This window comes from Salvelinus fontinalis, chromosome 31, assembly GCF_029448725.1.
Source record: "Salvelinus fontinalis isolate EN_2023a chromosome 31, ASM2944872v1, whole genome shotgun sequence".
Classification (NCBI taxonomy): Eukaryota; Metazoa; Chordata; class Actinopteri; order Salmoniformes; family Salmonidae; genus Salvelinus; species Salvelinus fontinalis.
The window spans coordinates 4,445,801-4,467,606 of record NC_074695.1 but is presented as its reverse complement, the minus strand read 5'-3'; the positions used below and the strand labels follow the sequence as shown (position 1 = coordinate 4,467,606).

The window sequence follows — 21,806 nt, the reverse complement described above, 5'->3', positions numbered from 1 at the left end:
GGGGGACTGGAGCTGGGCCGTTGGGGGGACTGGAGCTGGGCCGTTGGGGGGACTGGAGCTGGGCCGTTGGGGGGACTGGAGCTGGGCCGTTGGGGGGACTGGAGCTGGGCCGTTGGGGGGACTGGAGCTGGGCCGTTGGGGGGACTGGAGCTGGGCCGTTGGGGGGACTGGAGCTGGGCCGTTGGGGGGACTGGAGCTGGGCCGTTGGGGGGACTGGAGCTGGGCCGTTGGGGGGACTGGAGCTGGGCCGTTGGGGGGACTGGAGCTGGGCCGTTGGGGGGACTGGAGCTGGGCCGTTGGGGGGACTGGAGCTGGGCCGTTGGGGGGACTGGAGCTGGGCCGTTGGGGGGACTGGAGCTGGGCCGTTGGGGGGACTGGAGCTGGGCCGTTGGGGGGACTGGAGCTGGGCCGTTGGGGGGACTGGAGCTGGGCCGTTGGGGGGACTGGAGCTGGGCCGTTGGGGGGACTGGAGCTGGGCCGTTGGGGGGACTGGAGCTGGGCCGTTGGGGGGACTGGAGCTGGGCCGTTGGGGGGACTGGAGCTGGGCCGTTGGGGGGACTGGAGCTGGGCCGTTGGGGGGACTGGAGCTGGGCCGTTGGGGGGACTGGAGCTGGGCCGTTGGGGGGACTGGAGCTGGGCCGTTGGGGGGACTGGAGCTGGGCCGTTGGGGGGACTGGAGCTGGGCCGTTGGGGGGACTGGAGCTGGGCCGTTGGGGGGACTGGAGGACTGGAGCTGGGCCGTTGGGGGGACTGGAGGACTGGAGCTGGGCCGTTGGGGGGACTGGAGGACTGGAGTTGGGGGGACTGGAGGACTGGAGTTGGGTTGTTGGGGGGACTGGAGGACTGGAGCTGGGCCGTTGGGGGGACTGGAGCTGGGCCGTTGGGGGGACTGGAGGACTGGAGCTGGGCCGTTGGGGGGACTGGAGGACTGGAGCTGGGCCGTTGGGGGGACTGGAGTACTGGAGTTGGGGGGACTGGAGGACTGGAGCTGGGCCGTTGGGGGGACTGGAGGACTGGAGTTGGGCCGTTGGGGGGACTGGAGCTGGGCCGTTGGGGGGACTGGAGGACTGGAAGCTGGGCCGTTGGGGGGACTGGAGGACTGGAGTTGGGCCGTTGGGGGGACTGGAGCTGGGCCGTTGGGGGGACTGGAGGACTGGAAGCTGGGCCGTTGGGGGGACTGGAGGACTGGAGTTGGGGGGACTGGAGGACTGGAAGCTGGGCCGTTGGGGGGACTGGAGGACTGGAGCTGGGCCGTTGGGGGGACATGGAGGACTGGAGCTGGGCCGTTGGGGGGACTGGAGGACTGGAGCTGGGCCGTTGGGGGGACTGGAGGACTGGAGCTGGGCCGTTGGGGGGACTGGAGTTGGGTCGTTGGGGGGACTGGAGGACTGGAAGCTCTGCCTGGTTAGATGATCTCCCTGCTGTTGCGGATGGCACAGCACAACACCATACTAAAGATCATCCCTATAATCTAGAGAGAGAGAGAGAGAAAGAGGGATAGATAGAGAGAGAGAGAGGGAAAGATGTCAATTGTATTTCATACCAGGTCTTCTCTGTTGCTTTAATTTATTGTTGTTCTGATTAATATTGTTGTTGTTGTTAATGGTAATCCCATGTCCACTACTACTATTATTATTGCTGTTGGTCCCACCAATTTTTGTTATGGTAAGTATGTAAGTAATTAAAGTCAATAAAGTCTATTGAATTGAGAGAGAGAGAGACAGACAAAGACAGAGAGAAAGGAAGGAGACATTGTTGGAGAGCAATTTAAAGTTGTGTGTTTATGTGTGTGTCTGTCTGTGGGAGAGAAAGACAGACTCCCCAGTCCTGTTCTCACCATGACTCCAGCGATGCCGATCCCCACGTAACCGATGATGTACAGTTTACTGTTGAAGAACTCCTTGATGCCCACCTCACAGTCCTACACACACGTTAGAAAACAACATAAAAGATTTAAATTAAAATTCCAATCTTTTGCCCAAGTTAGCGATGATGGCTATCCAGGTAGTTATCTACTGTCATTAGTCCCACCTTGGTGTCAGCTGGGGCCTCGGGGCAGACGCTCTGGGACGTTCCACAACAGTTCAGCTGCAGGGGAGAGAGGGAGTGTTACCATGATTACGGATAGTCCTGAATGAATCGTAAATAATGATGAGTGACTAAGTTACAGACATACAAATATCAAACCCCCAAGACATGCTAACCTCTCACCATTACAATAACAGGGGAGGTTAGCATTTTATATCATACCCCCAAGACATGCTAACCTCTCACCATTACAATAACAGGGGAGGTTAGCATTTTATATCATACCCCCAAGACATGCTAACCTCTCACCATCACAATAACAGAGGAGGTTAGCATTTTATATCATACCCCAAGACATGCTAACCTCGCACCATTACAATAACAGGGGAGGTTAGCATTTTATATCATACCCCCAAGGCATGCTAGCCTCTCACCATTACAATGACAGGGGAGGTTAGCATTTTATATCATACCCCCAAGACATGCTAACCTCGCACCATTACAATAACAGGGGAGGTTAGCATTGTATATCATACCCCCAAGACATGCTAACCTCTCACCATTACAATAACAGGGGAGGTTAGCATTTTATATCATACCCCCAAGACATGCTAACCTCTCACCATTACAATAACAGGGGAGGTTAGCATTTTATATCAAACCACCAAGACATGCTAACCTCTCACCATTACAATAACAGGGGAGGTTAGCATTTTATATCATACCCCCAAGACATGCTAACCTCTCACCATTACAATAACAGGGGAGGTTAGCATTTTATATCATACCCCCAAGACATGCTAACCTCTCACCATTACAATAACAGGGGAGGTTAGCACTTTATATCATACCCCCAAGACATGCTAACCTCTCACCATTACAATAACAGGGGAGGTTAGCACTTTATATCATACCCCCAAGACATGCTAACCTCTCACCATTACAATAACAGGGGAGGTTAGCATTTTATATCATACCCCCAAGACATACTAACCTCTCACCATTACAATAACAGGGGAGGTTAGCATTTTATATCATACCCCCAAGACATGCTAACCTCTCACCATTACAATAACAGGGGAGGTTAGCATTTTATATCATACCCCCAAGACATGCTAACCTCTCACCATTACAATAACAGGGGAGGTTAGCATTTTATATCATACCCCCAAGACATGCTAACCTCTCACCATTACAATAACAGGGGAGGTTAGCATTGTATATCATACCCCCAAGACATGCTAACCTCTCACCATAACAATAACAGGGGAGGTTAGCATTTTATATCATACCCCCAAGACATGCTAACCTCTCACCATTACAATAACAGGGGAGATTAGCATTTTATATCATAACCCCAAGACATGCTAACCTCTCACCATTACAATAACAGGGGAGGTTAGCATTTTATATCATACCCCCAAGACATGCTAACCTCTCACCATTACAATAACAGGGGAGGTTAGCATTTTATATCATACCCCCAAGACATGCTAACCTCTCACCATTACAATAACAGGGGAGGTTAGCATTTTTTATCATACCACCAAGACAGGCTAACCTCTCACCATTACAATAACAGGGGAGGTTAACATTTTATATCATAAAATGGGGGGGGGGGTTGATATTCGTGCGTCTAACTTTTTCACTCGTCATTATTCAAAATTCATTCAGGACTGTCCGTAACCACGGTAACATCCACATTAATGTAGAAGTGTTTAGAAACATATTCTATTCTTATTTATAATAAAACTGACTCCAAAATGACTCAATACATTATTTACCAGTAATTTCTATTGGGCACAAAATAATCTAAAACACAACCAAAACAAAGGGCAAATACATCCAACAAGTTTAAAGAGTCACAAGTTTGATGGAGTCATTGTGTGATAGGAATATGGGACCAAATACTCAACTTCTGAATACTTTTATACACATAAGTGAATTTGTCCCAATACTTTTGGTTCACTAAAATGGGGGGGGACTAAGTACAGAAATACTGTAATTTCTAAACGATTCATCAGATAAGGATGTAGATACCCTTAAATTAAAGCTGCCAGTCTGCACTTTAACCTCGTAGTCATTGTTTAATTTAAAAAACCAAAGTGTTGGAGTAGAGACAAAATAACAAAATAAAATGTCACACTGTCCCAATACTTATGGAGGGCACTGCCAATCGGTAGTTCTACTAGAGTTTTGTATCACTGAAATCAACAATAAATCTTATGCATCTTCTATCGTATGTACTATTGTTTTCAAGCATCGTTTTCTTCACCAGATAAAATGTCAGTGTTAATGTAACTTACAACTTTGTGGTAAGAGTTTTGTATCATTGTGTTGTTGTTGCTGTTGCCGTCGTTGTAGGATTTGATGTAGTAGTTCTGGACATCTTCGATTATCTGTGAGAAAAGAATCAGACAAGACCGGCAAAATAAAACTATCATTATATTCTGACAGGTGGCGTTACTGCGACGCAAAACGCCACAACTCCGTCTGATTGGTTATCTGAAGTAAGACAATAAATGACAGTTGGAACCACAATAGCGTGGTGGAGTGGTGAGGTGCATTATGGGTACCTTGTCTTTGTTTAAGAAGCCAAACACACCAGCGGCAACCTCTGCTCCAAAGATGATCAGCAGACAGGCAAAGAACTGAAACACAAACACCGGTTAGAGTGGACTGTTTCCATGGTTTCTGATCTGGAACACAAAGACCGGTTAGAGTGGACTGTTTCCATGGTTTCTGATCTGGAACACAAAGACCGGTTAGAGTGGACTGTTTTCATGGTTTCTGACCTGGAACACAAACACCGGGTAGAGTGGACCGTTTCCATGGTTTCTGACCTGGAACACAAACACCGGTTAGAGTGGACTGTTTCCATGGTTTCAGATCTGGAACACAAAGAACGGTTAGAGTGGACTGTTTCCATGGTTTCTGATCTGGAACACAAACACCGGTTAGAGTGGACTGTTTCCATGGTTTCTGATCTGGAACACAAAGACCGGTTAGAGTGGACTGTTTCCATGGTTTCTGATCTGGAACACAAAGACCGGTTAGAGTGGACTGTTTCCATGGTTTCTGACCTGGAACACAAACACCGGGTAGAGTGGACCGTTTCCATGGTTTCTGACCTGGAACACAAACACCGGTTAGAGTGGACTGTTTCCATGGTTTCTGATCTGGGTTTATCCTGAGCTCTTGGCAACAGATGATTAGGTAACATTGTATTCTAAAGGTACACATACTAGCCACTAATTTGTAGTTTATCAGTGTGTATATAAGTAGCATATAAAGTCCTTTAATAAGTATCATGAACCATATACTAGGCCTTAATTAAGTGATTTCCTATTGCAACGTTATAAGTTATCCGTGTTTGACATGAATGTTGGCTGTAGGGAGAGGTATGTCCCTTACTGTCCAATAAGGTCATATCTGGACAGGTTGGTAGAAATATGGTCCCACTTCAGAACAGGGACCATATAGAGGTACCTGTCCCGTATTCGTCCCATTTGGAGACAGCTTACTGAGAGTTCTTCTTGTGTAACTTGTCCTTTATTATAGCTAATAAACCAGGTTATTAGTGATTGGCCTGTTATACATGACTCATCATGTTTGAATTAGAAATCACTTAGTTAAGGCTTAGCATATGGCTAATGAGACCAGTGGTGTAAAGTAGTTAAGTAAAAATACTTTAAAATACTACGTAAGTGGTTTTTCGGGGGTATCTGTACTTTACTATTTATATTTTAGACAAGTTTTACTTCACTACATTCCTAAAGAGAATAATGTACTTTTTACTCCATACATTTTCCCTGACACCCAAAAGTACAAGTTACATTTTCAAAAGGAAAAAAGGTCCAATTGACACAATTATCAAGAGAACATCCCTGGTCATCTCTACTGCCTCTGATCTGGAGGACTTACTAAACAGAGAACATCCCTGGTCATCCCTACTGCCTCTGATCTGGAGGACTCACTAAACAGAGAACATCCCTGGTCATCCCTACTGCCTCTGATCTGGAGGATTCACTAAACAGAGAACATCCCTGGTCATCCCTACTGCCTCTGATCTGGAGGACTCACTAAACAGAGAACATCCCTGGTCATCCCTACTGCCTCTGATCTGGAGGACTCACTAAACAGAGAACATCCCTGGTCATCTCTACTGCCTCTGATCTGGAGGACTCACTAAACAGAGAACATCACTGGTCATCCCTACTGCCTCTGATCTGGAGGACTCACTAAACAGAGAACATCACTGGTCATCCCTACTGCCTCTGATCTGGTGGACTCACTAAACAGAGAACATCCCTGGTCATCCCTACTGCCTCTGATCTGGAGGACTCACTAAACAAAAATGCTTCGTTTGGAAATGATGTCTGAGTGTTGGAGTGTTGCCCTGTCTATCTGTAATGATGTCTGAGTGTTGGAGTGTGTCCCTGGCTATCTGTAATGATGTCTGAGTGTTCCCCTGGCTATCTGTAAATGATGTCTGAGTGTTGGAGTGTTCCCCTGGCTATCTGTAATGACGTCTGAGTGTTGGAGTGTTACCCTGGGTATCTGTAATGATGTCTGAGTGTTGGAGTGTGTCCCTGGCTATCTGTAATGATGTCTGAGTGTTCCCCTGGCTATCTGTAAATGATGTCTGAGTGTTGGAGTGTTCCCCTGGCTATCTGTAAATGATGTCTGAGTGTTGGAGTGTTCCCCTGGCTATCTGTAAATGATGTCTGAGTGTTGGAGTGTTCCCCTGGCTATCTGTAAATGATGTCTGAGTGTTGGAGTGTTCCCCTGGCTATCTGTAATGATGTCTGAGTGTTGGAGTGGTCCCCTGGCTATCTGTAATGATGTCTGAGTGTTCCCCTGGCTATCTGTAAATTATGTCTGAGTGTTGGAGTGTTCCCCTGGCTATCTGTAATGATGTCTGAGTGTTGGAGTGTTCCCCTGGCTATCTGTACATGATGTCTGAGTGTTGGAGTGTTCCCCCTGGCTATCTGTAAATGATGTCTGAGTGTTGGAGTGTTCCCCTGGCTATCTGTAAGGATGTCTGGGTGTTGGACTGTTCCCCTGGCTATCTGTAAATTATGTCTGAGTGTTGGAGTGTTCCCCTGGCTATCTGTAATGATGTCTGAGTGGTCCCCTGGCTATCTGTAATGATATCTGAGTGTTGGAGTGTTCCCCTGGCTATCTGTAAATGATGTCTGAGTGTTGGAGTGTGCCCCTGGCTATCTGTAATGATGTCTGAGTGTTGGAGTGTGCCTCTGACTATCTGTAATGATGTCTGAGTGTTGTAGTGTTCCCCTGGCTATCTGTAATGATGGTCTGAGTGTTGGAGTGTGTCCCTGGCTATCTGTAAATGATGTCTGAGTGTTGGAGTGTTCCCCTGGCTATCTGTAAATAATGTCTGAGTGTTGGAGTGTTCCCCTGGCTATCTGTAAGGATGTCTGGGTGTTGGAGTGTTCCCCTGGCTATCTGTAATGATGTCTGAGTCTTGGAGCGTTCCCCTGGCTATCTGTAATGATGTCTGAGTGTTCCCCTGGCTATCTGTAATGATATCTGAGTGTTGGAGTGTGCCTCTGGCTATCTGTAATGATGTCTGAGTGTTGGAGTGTTCCCCTGGCTATCTGTAATGATGTCTGAGTGGTCCCCTGGCTATCTGTAATGATGTCTGAGTGTTGGAGTGTTCCCCTGGCTATCTGTAATGATGTCTGAGTGTCCCCTGGCTATCTGTAATGATGTCTGAGTGTTGGAGTGTGTCCCTGGCTATCTGTAATAATGTCTGAGTGTTGGAGTGTTCCCCTGGCTATCTGTAATGATGTCTGAGTGTTGGAGTGTTCCCCTGGCTATCTGTAATGATGTCTGAGTGTTGGAGTGTTCCCCCTGGCTATCTGTAATGATGTCTGAGTGTTGGAGTGTTCCCCTGGCTATCTGTAATGATGTCTGAGTGTTCCCCTGGCTATCTGTAAATGATGTCTGAGTGTTGGAGTGTTCCCCTGGCTATCTGTAATGACGTCTGAGTGTTGGAGTGTTACCCTGGGTATCTGTAATGATGTCTGAGTGTTGGAGTGTGTCCCTGGCTATCTGTAATGATGTCTGAGTGTTCCCCTGGCTATCTGTAAATGATGTCTGAGTGTTGGAGTGTTCCCCTGGCTATCTGTAAATGATGTCTGAGTGTTGGAGTGTTCCCCTGGCTATCTGTAAATGATGTCTGAGTGTTGGAGTGTTCCCCTGGCTATCTGTAATGATGTCTGAGTGTTGGAGTGGTCCCCTGGCTATCTGTAATGATGTCTGAGTGTTCCCCTGGCTATCTGTAAATTATGTCTGAGTGTTGGAGTGTTCCCCTGGCTATCTGTAATGATGTCTGAGTGTTGGAGTGTTCCCCTGGCTATCTGTACATGATGTCTGAGTGTTGGAGTGTTCCCCTGGCTATCTGTAAATGATGTCTGAGTGTTGGAGTGTGCCCCTGGCTATCTGTAATGATGTCTGAGTGTTGGAGTGTGCCTCTGACTATCTGTAATGATGTCTGAGTGTTGTAGTGTTCCCCTGGCTATCTGTAATGATGTCTGAGTGTTGGAGTGTGTCCCTGGCTATCTGTAAATGATGTCTGAGTGTTGGAGTGTTCCCCTGGCTATCTGTAAATTATGTCTGAGTGTTGGAGTGTTCCCCTGGCTATCTGTAAGGATGTCTGGGTGTTGGAGTGTTCCCCTGGCTATCTGTAATGATGTCTGAGTCTTGGAGCGTTCCCCTGGCTATCTGTAATGATGTCTGAGTGTTCCCCTGGCTATCTGTAATGATATCTGAGTGTTGGAGTGTGCCTCTGGCTATCTGTAATGATGTCTGAGTGTTGGAGTGTTCCCCTGGCTATCTGTAATGATGTCTGAGTGTTCCCCTGGCTTTCTGTAATGATGTCTGAGTGTTGGAGTGTTCCCCTGGCTATCTGTAATGATGTCTGAGTGATGGAGTGTTCCCCTGGCTATCTGTAATGATGTCTGAGTGTTGGAGTGTTCCCCTGGCTATCTTTAATGATGTCTGAGTGTTGGAGTGTTCCCCTGGCTATCTGTAATGATGTCTGAGTGTCCCCTGGCTATCTGTAATGATGTCTGAGTGTTGGAGTGTGTCCCTGGCTATCTGTAATAATGTCTGAGTGTTGGAGTGTTCCCCTGGCTATCTGTAATGATGTCTGAGTGTTGGAGTGTTCCCCTGGCTATCTGTAATGATGTCTGAGTGTTGGAGTGTTCCCCCTGGCTATCTGTAATGATGTCTGAGTGTTGGAGTGTTCCCCTGGCTATCTGTAATGATGTCTGAGTGTTGGAGTGTTCCCCTGGCTATCTGTAATGATGTCTGAGTGTTGGAGTGTTCCCCTGGCTATCTGTAATGATGTCTGAGTGATGGAGTGTTCCCCTGGCTATCTGTAAATGATGTCTGAGTGTTGGAGTGTTCCCCTGGCTATCTGTAATGATGTCTGAGTGTTGGAGTGTTCCCCTGGCTATCTGTAATGATGTCTGAGTGTTGGAGTGTTCCCCTGGCTATCTGTAATGATGTCTGAGTGTTGGAGTGTTCCCCTGGCTATCTGTAATGATGTCTGAGTGTTGGAGTGTGTCCCTGGCTATCTGTAATGATGTCTGAGTGTTGGAGTGTTCCCCTGGCTATCTGTAAATGATGTCTGAGTGTTGGAGTGTTCCCCTGGCTATCTGTAAATGATGTCTGAGTGTTGGAGTGTTCCTCTGGCTATCTGTAATGATGTCTGAGTGTTGGAGTGTTCCCCTGGCTATCTGTAAATGATGTCTGGGTGTTGGAGTGTTCCCCTGGCTATCTGTTAATAATGTCTGAGTGTTGGAGTGTTCCCCTGGCTATCTGTAAATGATGTCTGGGTGTTGGAGAGTTCCCCTGGCTATCTGTAATGATGTCTGAGTGTTGGAGTGTTCCCCTGGCTATCTGTTAATAATGTCTGAGTGTTGGAGTGTTCCCCTGGCTATCTGTAAATGATGTCTGGGTGTTGGAGTGTTCCCCTGGCTATCTGTAATGATGTCTGAGTGTTGGAGTGTTCCCCTGGCTATCTGTAATGCTGTCTGAGTGTTGGACTGTTCCCCTGGCTATCTGTAATGATGTCTAAGTGTTGGAGTGTTGCCCCGGCTATCTGTAATGATGTCTGAGTGTTGGAGTGTTCCCCTGGCTATCTGTAAATAATGTCTAAGTGTTGGAGTGTTCCCCTGGCTATCTGTAAATGATGTCTGAGTGTTGGAGTGTTCCCCTGGCTATCTGTAAATGATGTCTGAGTGTTGGAGTGTTCCCCTGGCTATCTGTAAATTATGTCTGAGTGTTGGAGTGTGCCCCTGGCTAACTGTAATGATGTCTGAGTGTTGGAGTGTTCCCCTGGCTATCTGTAATGATGTCTAAGTGATGGAGTGTGCCCCTGGCTATCTGTAATGATGTCTGAGTGTTGGAGTGTTCCCCTGGCTATCTGTAAATGATGTCTGAGTGTTGGAGTGTTCCCCTGGCTATCTGTAATGATGTCTGAGTGATGGAGTGTGTTCCTGGTTTTCTGTAATGATGTCTGAGTGTTGGAGTGTTCCCCTGGCTATCTGTAAATGATGTCTGAGTGTTGGAGTGTTCCCCTGGCTATCTGTAAATAATGTCTGAGTGTTGGAGTGTGTCCCTGGCTATCTGTAAATAATGTCTGAGTGTTGGAGTGTGTCCCTGGCTATCTGTAAATAATGTCTGAGTGTTGGAGTGTTCCCCTGGCTATCTGTAAATAATGTCTGAGTGTTGGAGTGTTCCCCTGGCTATCTGTAAATGATGTCTGAGTGTTGGAGTGTTCCCCTGGCTATCTGTAAATGATTTCGGAGTGTTGGAGTGTTCCCCTGGCTATCTGTAAATGATGTCTGAGTGTTAGTGTTCCTCTGGCTATCCGTAATGATGTCTGAGTGCTGGAGTGTTCCCCTGGCTATCTGTAATGATGTCTAAGTGTTGGAGTGTTGCCCTGGCTATCTGTAATGATGTCTGAGTGTTGGAGTGTTCCCCTGGCTATCTGTAAATAATGTCTAAGTGTTGGAGTGTTCCCCTGGCTATCTGTAAATGATGTCTGAGTGTTGGAGTGTTCCCCTGGCTATCTGTAAATGATGTCTGAGTGTTGGAGTGTTCCCCTGGCTATCTGTAATGATGTCTGAGTGTTGGAGTGTTCCCCTGGCTATCTGTAATGATGTCTGAGTGTTGTAGTGTTCCCCTGGCTATCTGTAATGATGTCTGAGTGTTGGAGTGTTCCCCTGGCTATCTGTAATGATGTCTGAGTGTTGTAGTGTTCCCCTGGCTATCTGTAATGATGTCTGAGTGTTGGAGTGTGTCCCTGGCTATCTGTAATGATGTCTGAGTGTTGGAGTGTGCCTCTGACTATCTGTAATGATGTCTGAGTGTTGTAGTGTTCCCCTGGCTATCTGTAATGATGGTCTGAGTGTTGGAGTGTGTCCCTGGCTATCTGTAAATGATGTCTGAGTGTTGGAGTGTTCCCCTGGCTATCTGTAAATAATGTCTGAGTGTTGGAGTGTTCCCCTGGCTATCTGTAAGGATGTCTGGGTGTTGGAGTGTTCCCCTGGCTATCTGTAATGATGTCTGAGTCTTGGAGCGTTCCCCTGGCTATCTGTAATGATGTCTGAGTGTTCCCCTGGCTATCTGTAATGATATCTGAGTGTTGGAGTGTGCCTCTGGCTATCTGTAATGATGTCTGAGTGTTGGAGTGTTCCCCTGGCTATCTGTAATGATGTCTGAGTGGTCCCCTGGCTATCTGTAATGATGTCTGAGTGTTGGAGTGTTCCCCTGGCTATCTGTAATGATGTCTGAGTGTCCCCTGGCTATCTGTAATGATGTCTGAGTGTTGGAGTGTGTCCCTGGCTATCTGTAATAATGTCTGAGTGTTGGAGTGTTCCCCTGGCTATCTGTAATGATGTCTGAGTGTTGGAGTGTTCCCCTGGCTATCTGTAATGATGTCTGAGTGTTGGAGTGTTCCCCCTGGCTATCTGTAATGATGTCTGAGTGTTGGAGTGTTCCCCTGGCTATCTGTAATGATGTCTGAGTGTTCCCCTGGCTATCTGTAAATGATGTCTGAGTGTTGGAGTGTTCCCCTGGCTATCTGTAATGACGTCTGAGTGTTGGAGTGTTACCCTGGGTATCTGTAATGATGTCTGAGTGTTGGAGTGTGTCCCTGGCTATCTGTAATGATGTCTGAGTGCTCCCCTGGCTATCTGTAAATGATGTCTGAGTGTTGGAGTGTTCCCCTGGCTATCTGTAATGATGTCTAAGTGATGGAGTGTGCCCCTGGCTATCTGTAATGATGTCTGAGTGTTGGAGTGTTCCCCTGGCTATCTGTAAATGATGTCTGAGTGTTGGAGTGTTCCCCTGGCTATCTGTAATGATGTCTGAGTGATGGAGTGTGTTCCTGGTTTTCTGTAATGATGTCTGAGTGTTGGAGTGTTCCCCTGGCTATCTGTAAATGATGTCTGAGTGTTGGAGTGTTCCCCTGGCTATCTGTAAATAATGTCTGAGTGTTGGAGTGTGTCCCTGGCTATCTGTAAATAATGTCTGAGTGTTGGAGTGTGTCCCTGGCTATCTGTAAATAATGTCTGAGTGTTGGAGTGTTCCCCTGGCTATCTGTAAATAATGTCTGAGTGTTGGAGTGTTCCCCTGGCTATCTTTAAATGATGTCTGAGTGTTGGAGTGTTCCCCTGGCTATCTGTAAATGATTTCGGAGTGTTGGAGTGTTCCCCTGGCTATCTGTAAATGATGTCTGAGTGTTAGTGTTCCTCTGGCTATCCGTAATGATGTCTGAGTGCTGGAGTGTTCCCCTGGCTATCTGTAATGATGTCTAAGTGTTGGAGTGTTGCCCTGGCTATCTGTAATGATGTCTGAGTGTTGGAGTGTTCCCCTGGCTATCTGTAAATAATGTCTAAGTGTTGGAGTGTTCCCCTGGCTATCTGTAAATGATGTCTGAGTGTTGGAGTGTTCCCCTGGCTATCTGTAAATGATGTCTGAGTGTTGGAGTGTTCCCCTGGCTATCTGTAATGATGTCTGAGTGTTGGAGTGTTCCCCTGGCTATCTGTAATGATGTCTGAGTGTTGTAGTGTTCCCCTGGCTATCTGTAATGATGTCTGAGTGTTGGAGTGTTCCCCTGGCTATCTGTAATGATGTCTGAGTGTTGTAGTGTTCCCCTGGCTATCTGTAATGATGTCTGAGTGTTGGAGTGTGTCCCTGGCTATCTGTAATGATGTCTGAGTGTTGGAGTGTGCCTCTGACTATCTGTAATGATGTCTGAGTGTTGTAGTGTTCCCCTGGCTATCTGTAATGATGGTCTGAGTGTTGGAGTGTGTCCCTGGCTATCTGTAAATGATGTCTGAGTGTTGGAGTGTTCCCCTGGCTATCTGTAAATAATGTATGAGTGTTGGAGTGTTCCCCTGGCTATCTGTAAGGATGTCTGGGTGTTGGAGTGTTCCCCTGGCTATCTGTAATGATGTCTGAGTCTTGGAGCGTTCCCCTGGCTATCTGTAATGATGTCTGAGTGTTCCCCTGGCTATCTGTAATGATATCTGAGTGTTGGAGTGTGCCTCTGGCTATCTGTAATGATGTCTGAGTGTTGGAGTGTTCCCCTGGCTATCTGTAATGATGTCTGAGTGGTCCCCTGGCTATCTGTAATGATGTCTGAGTGTTGGAGTGTTCCCCTGGCTATCTGTAATGATGTCTGAGTGTCCCCTGGCTATCTGTAATGATGTCTGAGTGTTGGAGTGTGTCCCTGGCTATCTGTAATAATGTCTGAGTGTTGGAGTGTTCCCCTGGCTATCTGTAATGATGTCTGAGTGTTGGAGTGTTCCCCTGGCTATCTGTAATGATGTCTGAGTGTTGGAGTGTTCCCCCTGGCTATCTGTAATGATGTCTGAGTGTTGGAGTGTTCCCCTGGCTATCTGTAATGATGTCTGAGTGTTCCCCTGGCTATCTGTAAATGATGTCTGAGTGTTGGAGTGTTCCCCTGGCTATCTGTAATGACGTCTGAGTGTTGGAGTGTTACCCTGGGTATCTGTAATGATGTCTGAGTGTTGGAGTGTGTCCCTGGCTATCTGTAATGATGTCTGAGTGTTCCCCTGGCTATCTGTAAATGATGTCTGAGTGTTGGAGTGTTCCCCTGGCTATCTGTAAATGATGTCTGAGTGTTGGAGTGTTCCCCTGGCTATCTGTAAATGATGTCTGAGTGTTGGAGTGTTCCCCTGGCTATCTGTAATGATGTCTGAGTGTTGGAGTGGTCCCCTGGCTATCTGTAATGATGTCTGAGTGTTCCCCTGGCTATCTGTAAATTATGTCTGAGTGTTGGAGTGTTCCCCTGGCTATCTGTAATGATGTCTGAGTGTTGGAGTGTTCCCCTGGCTATCTGTACATGATGTCTGAGTGTTGGAGTGTTCCCCTGGCTATCTGTAAATGATGTCTGAGTGTTGGAGTGTTCCCCTGGCTATCTGTAATGATGTCTGAGTGTTGGAGTGTGCCTCTGACTATCTGTAATGATGTCTGAGTGTTGTAGTGTTCCCCTGGCTATCTGTAATGATGTCTGAGTGTTGGAGTGTGTCCCTGGCTATCTGTAAATGATGTCTGAGTGTTGGAGTGTTCCCCTGGCTATCTGTAAATAATGTCTGAGTGTTGGAGTGTTCCCCTGGCTATCTGTAAGGATGTCTGGGTGTTGGAGTGTTCCCCTGGCTATCTGTAATGATGTCTGAGTCTTGGAGCGTTCCCCTGGCTATCTGTAATGATGTCTGAGTGTTCCCCTGGCTATCTGTAATGATATCTGAGTGTTGGAGTGTGCCTCTGGCTATCTGTAATGATGTCTGAGTGTTGGAGTGTTCCCCTGGCTATCTGTAATGATGTCTGAGTGGTCCCCTGGCTATCTGTAATGATGTCTGAGTGTTGGAGTGTTCCCCTGGCTATCTGTAATGATGTCTGAGTGTTGGAGTGTGTCCCTGGCTATCTGTAATGATGTCTGAGTGTTGGAGTGTGTCCCTGGCTATCTGTAATGATGTCTGAGTGTTGGAGTGTGCCTCTGGCTATCTGTAATGATGTCTGAGTGTTGGAGTGTTCCCCTGGCTATCTGTAATGATGTCTGAGTGTTGGAGTGTTCCCCTGGCTTTCTGTAATGATGTCTGAGTGTTGGAGTGTTCCCCTGGCTATCTGTAATGATGTCTGAGTGATGGAGTGTTCCCCTGGCTATCTGTAATGATGTCTGAGTGTTGGAGTGTTCCCCTGGCTATCTTTAATGATGTCTGAGTGTTGGAGTGTTCCCCTGGCTATCTGTAATGATGTCTGAGTGTCCCCTGGCTATCTGTAATGATGTCTGAGTGTTGGAGTGTGTCCCTGGCTATCTGTAATAATGTCTGAGTGTTGGAGTGTTCCCCTGGCTATCTGTAATGATGTCTGAGTGTTGGAGTGTTCCCCTGGCTATCTGTAATGATGTCTGAGTGTTGGAGTGTTCCCCCTGGCTATCTGTAATGATGTCTGAGTGTTGGAGTGTTCCCCTGGCTATCTGTAATGATGTCTGAGTGTTGGAGTGTTCCCCTGGCTATCTGTAATGATGTCTGAGTGTTGGAGTGTTCCCCTGGCTATCTGTAATGATGTCTGAGTGATGGAGTGTTCCCCTGGCTATCTGTAAATGATGTCTGAGTGTTGGAGTGTTCCCCTGGCTATCTGTAATGATGTCTGAGTGTTGGAGTGTTCCCCTGGCTATCTGTAATGATGTCTGAGTGTTGGAGTGTTCCCCTGGCTATCTGTAATGATGTCTGAGTGTTGGAGTGTTCCCCTGGCTATCTGTAATGATGTCTGAGTGTTGGAGTGTGTCCCTGGCTATCTGTAATGATGTCTGAGTGTTGGAGTGTTCCCCTGGCTATCTGTAAATGATGTCTGAGTGTTGGAGTGTTCCCCTGGCTATCTGTAAATTATGTCTGAGTGTTGGAGTGTTCCTCTGGCTATCTGTAATGATGTCTGAGTGTTGGAGTGTTCCCCTGGCTATCTGTAAATGATGTCTGGGTGTTGGAGTGTTCCCCTGGCTATCTGTTAATAATGTCTGAGTGTTGGAGTGTTCCCCTGGCTATCTGTAAATGATGTCTGGGTGTTGGAGAGTTCCCCTGGCTATCTGTAATGATGTCTGAGTGTTGGAGTGTTCCCCTGGCTATCTGTTAATAATGTCTGAGTGTTGGAGTGTTCCCCTGGCTATCTGTAAATGATGTCTGGGTGTTGGAGTGTTCCCCTGGCTATCTGTAATGATGTCTGAGTGTTGGAGTGTTCCCCTGGCTATCTGTAATGCTGTCTGAGTGTTGGACTGTTCCCCTGGCTATCTGTAATGATGTCTAAGTGTTGGAGTGTTGCCCCGGCTATCTGTAATGATGTCTGAGTGTTGGAGTGTTCCCCTGGCTATCTGTAAATAATGTCTAAGTGTTGGAGTGTTCCCCTGGCTATCTGTAAATGATGTCTGAGTGTTGGAGTGTTCCCCTGGCTATCTGTAAATGATGTCTGAGTGTTGGAGTGTTCCCCTGGCTATCTGTAAATTATGTCTGAGTGTTGGAGTGTGCCCCTGGCTAACTGTAATGATGTCTGAGTGTTGGAGTGTTCCCCTGGCTATCTGTAATGATGTCTAAGTGATGGAGTGTGCCCCTGGCTATCTGTAATGATGTCTGAGTGTTGGAGTGTTCCCCTGGCTATCTGTAAATGATGTCTGAGTGTTGGAGTGTTCCCCTGGCTATCTGTAATGATGTCTGAGTGATGGAGTGTGTTCCTGGTTTTCTGTAATGATGTCTGAGTGTTGGAGTGTTCCCCTGGCTATCTGTAAATGATGTCTGAGTGTTGGAGTGTTCCCCTGGCTATCTGTAAATAATGTCTGAGTGTTGGAGTGTGTCCCTGGCTATCTGTAAATAATGTCTGAGTGTTGGAGTGTGTCCCTGGCTATCTGTAAATAATGTCTGAGTGTTGGAGTGTTCCCCTGGCTATCTGTAAATAATGTCTGAGTGTTGGAGTGTTCCCCTGGCTATCTGTAAATGATGTCTGAGTGTTGGAGTGTTCCCCTGGCTATCTGTAAATGATTTCGGAGTGTTGGAGTGTTCCCCTGGCTATCTGTAAATGATGTCTGAGTGTTAGTGTTCCTCTGGCTATCCGTAATGATGTCTGAGTGCTGGAGTGTTCCCCTGGCTATCTGTAATGATGTCTAAGTGTTGGAGTGTTGCCCTGGCTATCTGTAATGATGTCTGAGTGTTGGAGTGTTCCCCTGGCTATCTGTAAATAGTGTCTAAGTGTTGGAGTGTTCCCCTGGCTATCTGTAAATGATGTCTGAGTGTTGGAGTGTTCCCCTGGCTATCTGTAAATGATGTCTGAGTGTTGGAGTGTTCCCCTGGCTATCTGTAATGATGTCTGAGTGTTGGAGTGTTCCCCTGGCTATCTGTAATGATGTCTGAGTGTTGTAGTGTTCCCCTGGCTATCTGTAATGATGTCTGAGTGTTGGAGTGTTCCCCTGGCTATCTGTAATGATGTCTGAGTGTTGTAGTGTTCCCCTGGCTATCTGTAATGATGTCTGAGTGTTGGAGTGTGTCCCTGGCTATCTGTAATGATGTCTGAGTGTTGGAGTGTGCCTCTGACTATCTGTAATGATGTCTGAGTGTTGTAGTGTTCCCCTGGCTATCTGTAATGATGGTCTGAGTGTTGGAGTGTGTCCCTGGCTATCTGTAAATGATGTCTGAGTGTTGGAGTGTTCCCCTGGCTATCTGTAAATAATGTCTGAGTGTTGGAGTGTTCCCCTGGCTATCTGTAATGATGTCTGAGTCTTGGAGCGTTCCCCTGGCTATCTGTAATGATGTCTGAGTGTTCCCCTGGCTATCTGTAATGATATCTGAGTGTTGGAGTGTGCCTCTGGCTATCTGTAATGATGTCTGAGTGTTGGAGTGTTCCCCTGGCTATCTGTAATGATGTCTGAGTGTTGGAGTGTTCCCCTGGCTATCTGTAATGATGTCTGAGTGTTGGAGTGTTCCCCTGGCTATCTGTAATGATGTCTGAGTGGTCCCCTGGCTATCTGTAATGATGTCTGAGTGTTGGAGTGTTCCCCTGGCTATCTGTAATGATGTCTGAGTGTCCCCTGGCTATCTGTAATGATGTCTGAGTGTTGGAGTGTGTCCCTGGCTATCTGTAATAATGTCTGAGTGTTGGAGTGTTCCCCTGGCTATCTGTAATGATGTCTGAGTGTTGGAGTGTTCCCCTGGCTATCTGTAATGATGTCTGAGTGTTGGAGTGTTCCCCCTGGCTATCTGTAATGATGTCTGAGTGTTGGAGTGTTCCCCTGGCTATCTGTAATGATGTCTGAGTGTTCCCCTGGCTATCTGTAATGATATCTGAGTGTTGGAGTGTGCCTCTGGCTATCTGTAATGATGTCTGAGTGTTGGAGTGTTCCCCTGGCTATCTGTAATGATGTCTGAGTGGTCCCCTGGCTATCTGTAATGATGTCTGAGTGTTGGAGTGTTCCCCTGGCTATCTGTAATGATGTCTGAGTGTTGGAGTGTGTCCCTGGCTATCTGTAATGATGTCTGAGTGTTGGAGTGTGTCCCTGGCTATCTGTAATGATGTCTGAGTGTTGGAGTGTGCCTCTGGCTATCTGTAATGATGTCTGAGTGTTGGAGTGTTCCCCTGGCTATCTGTAATGATGTCTGAGTGTTGGAGTGTTCCCCTGGCTTTCTGTAATGATGTCTGAGTGTTGGAGTGTTCCCCTGGCTATCTGTAATGATGTCTGAGTGATGGAGTGTTCCCCTGGCTATCTGTAATGATGTCTGAGTGTTGGAGTGTTCCCCTGGCTATCTTTAATGATGTCTGAGTGTTGGAGTGTTCCCCTGGCTATCTGTAATGATGTCTGAGTGTCCCCTGGCTATCTGTAATGATGTCTGAGTGTTGGAGTGTGTCCCTGGCTATCTGTAATAATGTCTGAGTGTTGGAGTGTTCCCCTGGCTATCTGTAATGATGTCTGAGTGTTGGAGTGTTCCCCTGGCTATCTGTAATGATGTCTGAGTGTTGGAGTGTTCCCCCTGGCTATCTGTAATGATGTCTGAGTGTTGGAGTGTTCCCCTGGCTATCTGTAATGATGTCTGAGTGTTGGAGTGTTCCCCTGGCTATCTGTAATGATGTCTGAGTGTTGGAGTGTTCCCCTGGCTATCTGTAATGATGTCTGAGTGATGGAGTGTTCCCCTGGCTATCTGTAAATGATGTCTGAGTGTTGGAGTGTTCCCCTGGCTATCTGTAATGATGTCTGAGTGTTGGAGTGTTCCCCTGGCTATCTGTAATGATGTCTGAGTGTTGGAGTGTTCCCCTGGCTATCTGTAATGATGTCTGAGTGTTGGAGTGTTCCCCTGGCTATCTGTAATGATGTCTGAGTGTTGGAGTGTGTCCCTGGCTATCTGTAATGATGTCTGAGTGTTGGAGTGTTCCCCTGGCTATCTGTAAATGATGTCTGAGTGTTGGAGTGTTCCCCTGGCTATCTGTAAATTATGTCTGAGTGTTGGAGTGTTCCTCTGGCTATCTGTAATGATGTCTGAGTGTTGGAGTGTTCCCCTGGCTATCTGTAAATGATGTCTGGGTGTTGGAGTGTTCCCCTGGCTATCTGTTAATAATGTCTGAGTGTTGGAGTGTTCCCCTGGCTATCTGTAAATGATGTCTGGGTGTTGGAGAGTTCCCCTGGCTATCTGTAATGATGTCTGAGTGTTGGAGTGTTCCCCTGGCTATCTGTTAATAATGTCTGAGTGTTGGAGTGTTCCCCTGGCTATCTGTAAATGATGTCTGGGTGTTGGAGAGTTCCCCTGGCTATCTGTAATGATGTCTGAGTGTTGGAGTGTTCCCCTGGCTATCTGTAATGATGTCTGAGTGTTCCCCTGGCTATCTGTAAATGATGTCTGAGTGTTGGAGTGTTCCCCTGGCTATCTGTAATGACGTCTGAGTGTTGGAGTGTTACCCTGGGTATCTGTAATGATGTCTGAGTGTTGGAGTGTGTCCCTGGCTATCTGTAATGATGTCTGAGTGTTCCCCTGGCTATCTGTAAATGATGTCTGAGTGTTGGAGTGTTCCCCTGGCTATCTGTAATGATGTCTAAGTGATGGAGTGTGCCCCTGGCTATCTGTAATGATGTCTGAGTGTTGGAGTGTTCCCCTGGCTATCTGTAAATGATGTCTGAGTGTTGGAGTGTTCCCCTGGCTATCTGTAATGATGTCTGAGTGATGGAGTGTGTTCCTGGTTTTCTGTAATGATGTCTGAGTGTTGGAGTGTTCCCCTGGCTATCTGTAAATGATGTCTGAGTGTTGGAGTGTTCCCCTGGCTATCTGTAAATAATGTCTGAGTGTTGGAGTGTGTCCCTGGCTATCTGTAAATAATGTCTGAGTGTTGGAGTGTGTCCCTGGCTATCTGTAAATAATGTCTGAGTGTTGGAGTGTTCCCCTGGCTATCTGTAAATAATGTCTGAGTGTTGGAGTGTTCCCCTGGCTATCTTTAAATGATGTCTGAGTGTTGGAGTGTTCCCCTGGCTATCTGTAAATGATTTCGGAGTGTTGGAGTGTTCCCCTGGCTATCTGTAAATGATGTCTGAGTGTTAGTGTTCCTCTGGCTATCCGTAATGATGTCTGAGTGCTGTAGTGTTCCCCTGGCTATCTGTAATGATGTCTAAGTGTTGGAGTGTTGCCCTGGCTATCTGTAATGATGTCTGAGTGTTGGAGTGTTCCCCTGGCTATCTGTAATGATGTCTGAGTGGTCCCCTGGCTATCTGTAATGATGTCTGAGTGTTGGAGTGTTCCCCTGGCTATCTGTAATGATGTCTGAGTGTTGTAGTGTTCCCCTGGCTATCTGTAATGATGTCTGAGTGTTGGAGTGTTCCCCTGGCTATCTGTAATGATGTCTGAGTGTTGTAGTGTTCCCCTGGCTATCTGTAATGATGTCTGAGTGTTGGAGTGTGTCCCTGGCTATCTGTAATGATGTCTGAGTGTTGGAGTGTGCCTCTGACTATCTGTAATGATGTCTGAGTGTTGTAGTGTTCCCCTGGCTATCTGTAATGATGGTCTGAGTGTTGGAGTGTGTCCCTGGCTATCTGTAAATGATGTCTGAGTGTTGGAGTGTTCCCCTGGCTATCTGTAAGGATGTCTGGGTGTTGGAGTGTTCCCCTGGCTATCTGTAATGATGTCTGAGTCTTGGAGCGTTCCCCTGGCTATCTGTAATGATGTCTGAGTGTTCCCCTGGCTATCTGTAATGATATCTGAGTGTTGGAGTGTGCCTCTGGCTATCTGTAATGATGTCTGAGTGTTGGAGTGTTCCCCTGGCTATCTGTAATGATGTCTGAGTGGTCCCCTGGCTATCTGTAATGATGTCTGAGTGTTGGAGTGTTCCCCTGGCTATCTGTAATGATGTCTGAGTGTCCCCTGGCTATCTGTAATGATGTCTGAGTGTTGGAGTGTGTCCCTGGCTATCTGTAATAATGTCTGAGTGTTGGAGTGTTCCCCTGGCTATCTGTAATGATGTCTGAGTGTTGGAGTGTTCCCCTGGCTATCTGTAATGATGTCTGAGTGTTGGAGTGTTCCCCCTGGCTATCTGTAATGATGTCTGAGTGTTGGAGTGTTCCCCTGGCTATCTGTAATGATGTCTGAGTGTTCCCCTGGCTATCTGTAAATGATGTCTGAGTGTTGGAGTGTTCCCCTGGCTATCTGTAATGACGTCTGAGTGTTGGAGTGTTACCCTGGGTATCTGTAATGATGTCT

At 47.0% G+C, this 21,806-nt stretch overlaps 1 protein-coding gene across 2 annotated transcripts in view; it reads right to left on the bottom strand.

Annotated features, from left to right (window-relative positions):
- Positions 1-640: 640 nt before the first annotated feature.
- The window catches only part of LOC129829439 (CD9 antigen-like), a 101,206-nt gene continuing 80,040 nt past the window's right edge, over positions 641-21,806 (bottom strand). The window contains exons 4-9 of one of the 2 annotated variants that reach the window (XR_008755390.1): positions 4,605-4,679; positions 4,335-4,427; positions 2,032-2,088; positions 1,838-1,921; positions 1,265-1,471; positions 641-1,200 (exon numbers count right to left, since the gene is read on the bottom strand). Coding sequence is in view for 1 of the 2 variants with exons in the window: in XM_055891134.1 (XP_055747109.1) it covers positions 1,406-1,471; positions 1,838-1,921; positions 2,032-2,088; positions 4,335-4,427; positions 4,605-4,679 (375 nt within the window). In the remaining variant the exon portion in view is untranslated. The other variant, XM_055891134.1, reaches the window with a different exon arrangement.